Source organism: Mesitornis unicolor, unplaced genomic scaffold, assembly GCF_000695765.1.
Source record: "Mesitornis unicolor isolate BGI_N332 unplaced genomic scaffold, ASM69576v1 scaffold49464, whole genome shotgun sequence".
In the NCBI taxonomy this organism is placed as follows: Eukaryota; Metazoa; Chordata; class Aves; order Mesitornithiformes; family Mesitornithidae; genus Mesitornis; species Mesitornis unicolor.
Window position 1 is genome coordinate 12886 of NW_010180365.1, and position 5802 is coordinate 18687.

The 5802-nt window shown below is 43.3% G+C and overlaps 1 protein-coding gene across 1 annotated transcript; it reads right to left on the bottom strand.

Annotated features, from left to right (window-relative positions):
- Window positions 1-431: 431 nt before the first annotated feature.
- LOC104535062 (adiponectin receptor protein 2) lies at window positions 432-5535 on the bottom strand (the record flags this gene model as incomplete). Its single annotated transcript, XM_010183068.1, has 4 exons — window positions 432-1136; window positions 2678-2871; window positions 4087-4274; window positions 5349-5535. Coding segments are annotated over 4 exons (701 nt in total), but the record flags the coding sequence as incomplete, so codon positions are not given.
- Window positions 5536-5802: the final 267 nt, after the last annotated feature.

Below are 5802 nucleotides of genomic sequence, written 5' to 3' on the forward strand. Positions count from 1 at the left end.
CATTACCATCACTTGCTCAGACAACACAGGCCCACAAATGGCAACCACCTACTCAAGAGGGGCCTTTGGGTATAGGCAGGCACTGATGGAGTCGGACTGCTTCCCATTTCGTGCACAGCGATCCCATCTTGCTCCGATTCCTGCAATGAGAACCAAACCAACTCACTGGCAGATCCACTATCCAAAACCACACAGGCCCTGCAAGCTTGGAAGGCAGCTGTCCTACCCACTTAGGCAGGGCGCAGATGTATCTTTTGAGATACTCGAGTAAATAAACTTGCTAACACTGTGACCTGGATGACAACATGGTTAATCCAGCCCTCACAACCCTTGCACACACGTACTCGACCTACTCCAAGTCCTGGCCCAGGGCATGCTGGCCACCAGGAAAATCTGCAGGGCCAACATGCTTCACTCCTGGGAATTTTACCTGGTCCTCCTGCAATCATTTATTTTGTGCAAAATTGAAACAGTGTGTGGTACTTGCATGTTGCATTCTTTACAAAAAAACCCTTTCCCACCCACCCATTGTTTAAAACATTTATATAAATTTTATTTAAACAGAAAGTTAGAAATCTTATTTACAATTTCTTTTTCTCCCAAAAGAGCATCTAAAATCAACTCCCAAACCCTCCAAGAGGATATAAATTTAACCTTTATTTTTTTTCTTTAAAAAAAAAAAAAAAACGAAACTGCTAAGCTATCCCTCCCCAATTCTACAAATAAATATGGCATTGAACAGAAGCCGATTTGGAAAGGGTCCTCTGTAGCTCAATCTGTAGATCCCAAGAATAAATTAGGGTTTCAGAATTTCCTGGTCTTCAAATTTACTCATTCCGTTGCTTGAGGTATAGGATTTATCTTGGTTAGTCAGAATCCCTGTGAAGCTCCACGCTCCATCAGCTGAAACTTGGATTCTTCTTAGGTATTCATTTCACTAGCCTGTACGCTTGGCCCGCGCTGGCGGTACTGTTTTGGTTACGGTCGTGGGCCGAAGGCTGCTTTTACTGCATCCCATCTTCCTCTGTGCAGCCTCCTCCCACCGTGAAGCGGAACTCCTGGAGGTTGGAAACCCCGTGGAAGTGCACGAAAGCACCCGCCACGACAAAGACGTGGAACAGCTGATGGGAGTGGAACTGCGGAGAAGAAAACACCTCTGATCAGCTGGGGTGCTCTGGGTTCTCATGCTACCCTGCCTCCAAAAAAGCCACGTATTCAGCTGAAGTACACAGTAACACGTAGCAGCACCTCAAAACACAAGCTGCAAAGCTCTCCAGGTTGCATATTAAAGCCCCTCCCTCTCCTATGATTAGCAAAATAATCAAATTCCACACACACACACACCCCCCTCCCTTTCCTTCACAGCCATCTTAACCAGCTGGTCAATCAACAAATGTGCCACATGAATGCTATAGTGCATTTTTGTGAAGGGACAAGGATCATTTCAGAGCTTCAGGCTAAAGGCTTAAGCAGGACACTTGTAAAATTGGTTCCTCCACAACACACACTGGCAGCTTATTGATAAAAAGGACTCTCTCACACAGCTAACAGGTACAAACTTTGCTCTGGTCAAGGGTGTAAGTTTTACCAAGTGGATTTTGAACATTTTTATTTTGTTTCTCTGCCATGGAGAAACAGAATAGGAAAAAAAGCTGTTGTATTAAAACCTAGAAGCAACCAGATGTTCTGAATGAATGCCCAGGATGCTACTGATTATAGTACAGCAGAATGAAACCACGAGGGAGCTCCATGATAAAGCATGCTCTTGTCTGAGGGAAGCCATACCAATATGGATAATGCTCTTAAAAAAATTCTACAAATGTCTATTTGCAGGCTCCACAGGAAGCTTGGAAAAGAGTTGGTGGTACCCCAGTGCTTTTGGAGCCTTGCTTGTTATCATAACAAGGGTTTATTTGGCCATTTAAACAAAACTAGCAAACTGGTGTGTGTAAAAGCCAAACAACCCAGAATCATTCTCACTTCGTCTTCTTTTGGGGCTTTGAACTATCCTAGCAGAAGTCCAGTGGCCTTCCAAAGGTCCAGCTCCCTCTCATCTCTACTCTTGCTCCACTCAATTCCTTTCTTCACATCTTCCCCACATATTTCCCCTCCAGGGTCTTCATGATCCTTTCCCTCATCCCAAATTTTCCCCGCTCACCCAGCTGCTCACCCCACTTTCCCTTCTTTTGGGCCAGAGATCCCTCCAAAGTCTATCATCTCTATCCAGCGCTTTCACTGGCTGCACAAGACGAGGAGCCAGAGACAGCGAAGATCCCAGACAGCACACTGAACATCGGAGAAACAACTATGCACTATTCTGCACAGAAGCAAGACAAGATGTGTGCTTGCAGGATCCTCAACACACACACACACACACACACACACACAAAAGGGTTTGCAAATTTGCTCACCCAACTATTAAAGCTATCTTAGATGTGCTAGGGTGAACTTGCACACCAGTAGTCACCTCAGACCAGCCAGCTTGTGAATATCCAGCAAGAGAGGCACCAGGGAAGTTGGCCTCGGAGAGCCCACAGTTGCTTGGCCCCTCAAGACCAATATTTCTGGTGCAGCATTTTGATACTTGCAATAAGAAAACAGTGACACAACATCCTCCAGCCTCAAGGGGAACCAGCTTTCACATTGGTCTCCTCACCCAGTCATTCTGTAGACTCACCCAGATGTCACACTTGCCAGGGAAGAATCTCTCCGGGATGCGGGCAGCATATAGTGCAGCACCAGTGATGTACAGGCATGCCATGAGTGCCAGCCAGCCTATCTGCCCCATTGTGGCTGCTTTCAGGAGCCCCTCAGAGATGACAAAGTGCAGGGTGGGAATAACCCCACTAAGACCCAGACCTAGAAATACTCCTGGGAGGTAAAGAAAATGTGGGAGAGTCAGGTTTGAGCACAGTGGCGGTAAAGGGAGACAATGAAAACACAAAAGCTACGGAAGGAAAACTCAGTATTTGCCAAAGCAGCAAAGTGACAGCTCTGGAAGCTGAAGGTCCCCAGAAGAGCTTCATTGTGAAGGAAGTTAAAGAATGCACAGACTTCCTTCATGTACCAGAAGCCCCTTAGTTTTATGTTCCAGCAGATACTGAAAGATTTCATTTACTGACTGCATCTGCCAGCCTTAATGGACATTAAGCCAGTTACACATCTTGGACTGTAGAGGGCACTGAGACTACACGAACTATGTCCCACTTTACCATAATCTCTCAAGAGCAAGACAACAAGGAGAGACAACAAAGAGATTATCATATACTGTACAAGTAGTCCTAGGAAACAGAAAATAAACATCTGCAGCTCATCTGACCTGCCATATACAAGAATATGGTTTATTCATTTAGATTTTATTAGCAAGTACAGATATCTTGTAAAAACATACACGTGGGGGGAATAATCATGTCCCATCCACAGATTTTAAGTTTGGAAGGCTGAACTCTCTGAAGGTACACCCAGAGCTTGTCCAAGAAATCAAGATTTACTGTAGACAGCATGTGCAGGTTAAGTAACAAGAAATATTAGTATTCAACTCAGCTGTGTGCACATTCCATAGCTGACCTCTAAAGCTTTCTCTTTCTTTCTACTTCAGAACATGAAACCAAATCTGTTTTTGTTCTTTTGATCATGTGAAGAGAAAAACCAGGCTCTTTGTCTAAAATATGTATTTTATTTAGGCAGATCATTCAGATTAATTCAATCATTGAATGATTTGCTAGTGTCTAAGCCTAGTATTACAAAAACAAGACAAACAGTACAAGTACACATACACACACCAGTCAGTCATTTTGCAAGAAGGCAAAGTTGCTAGATATAGCTAGAAATTCTTTGCAGTACCTTTCCTACTGCATGTGTTACTGTCCATTTCAGGAATGCACTTCCAGGTCTTGCACCAGCCCTTATCTGTGCATTCAGTTGGCTACAATACACGCTGAAAGAAACACCATCAAGCTCCCAACCCAAGAATATTAGCTCTCTAAGATTAAGCTCTTTTAAGACTTCCCAAGAAGGCTTTTCCAAGCGGCAGGTAGGAAGGAGGAAAGGCAGTCAAGAAACAAAACAGTTAACTTCAGGTCTTACCTGCCCTTACACCCCGGTATTCAGGGGTTGCAAACATGTCCCATTGTGAGACAATTATGGCTGCAATGCCCAGGACACAAATCACAATCAAGTAGATGAAGCAAGGCTGAGGGTTGCAATAGAAGGAGTAGTAGAGCCATGGTACAAAGCTGCCCATTATAAGAAGTGCAATGCCAGAATAGTCTAGCCTAGAAGGAAACAAAAATCAGTTTGATTAGAAATGCAAACCTTTGGAAGTCTTCATACCAACACTCTCTTTTTTAGTAGACCAACTATGTACTTCTTACTGCAAAATGAAGTTTTTCTCACAGGTGCAACTTACTTCCTGATGGCAACTCTTCCAGTAATGGATTACCTGACAGACAGCTAGTAAGGCTGGTTTTGGACAGTCATCAGCAATACATACAGCAGCTTTTTGACCAAGGCTTTTTGAAGGAATCTCAGATTTAAGCTTCAGATGAGGAAAAACCAGCACAAAAGTCCTCTGAACACAAAAAAGGGCACACAGTATGTTGCAAGAGCACAGCCAACACAAACACTTCAGTATCTGACAAGCATGAGTTCGTTGGGCATCAACTTAAGTGACCACTGGGGAATAATGCCGCGATTTTTCAACCATGCTATCTCTCTATATACCAGTGAAGAAAAGGAATTAGTACAGTCATTGCTTTTTACTACACCCTGACAAAATGCTCCTACAAAATATGATGGAGTTTGTTTTTTCAGTATGGGATTTTAATTGCTGGGTTACTTTAGAGGTGGTCTTGCAGATTACACAATCCTAGGTTGAGTAATCTTAAGAAATACGGGATATTTATCAGACAGCAAAAAAAAAAAAAAAAAGAAAGTGTAGTAAAACCAAAAGACCAAAACACCTTGATACACATTGCAGAGCTGTCTTATGTAAGTTTAAGACTTAAAGTTACTCAAAATAGTTGAAATGACAAGAAGTGACAGCTGCATTAAAAATTCAAAGTCCTGCAACTAAGCTCTAGGTATATTACTTACAGCAGCAAAATGCATCCATACGCTTGCCAAACAGCAGAAAATGAAGGAGTTTTAAGACTGAAAAGTCAGCACAAAAACTCATGCTGAAACAAAGAATAATTAGAAGAAGCTGCACCGAGTCTCTGCTCGACTCTGTTCCAAAGCACATGCAGTCATGCAATGAACAACTTCTACACTGGGGCTCCAGGCATAAATCCCAGTCCTGTTTTCCCACCTGTTTCCTATTTGTCCTACCCTGTCCTCTAGGCACTTACTTGGAGAAGAGCCGGGAAACACCTTCTGAGTGGCAATAAACTGTGTGGAAGAGCCATGAGAAGGAGAGGCAGAGTATGGCTCCCAAGAAGAACAACCCAACAACCACTTTCTCCTGCACAGGTGCTACAAAGGACATGTTTGGCCGAAACATGTAGAAGATTCCCAGACAAAGGAAGAATACGCATCCTGAAAAACAATAAGGCATAAGGGCATGAAGTTAATGCATACAGAAAGCCTTGCTCTCTGAAAACATTACTTTAGTGTACAGGAGCACTAAACATAAGAGCTGCATGACAATCAGAGCACGCATGCAGAATAAAGTACTGCCCTACTTCAGTTATACATTCCAACCCCATTTCTGTCTCAGACTGATGCAATACAGACTTGCATGGACTCTGGTTTTTCTTCCTTAAATTGTTTCCAATTTCCAGCGAGATCTGGACAGGCTGGAGA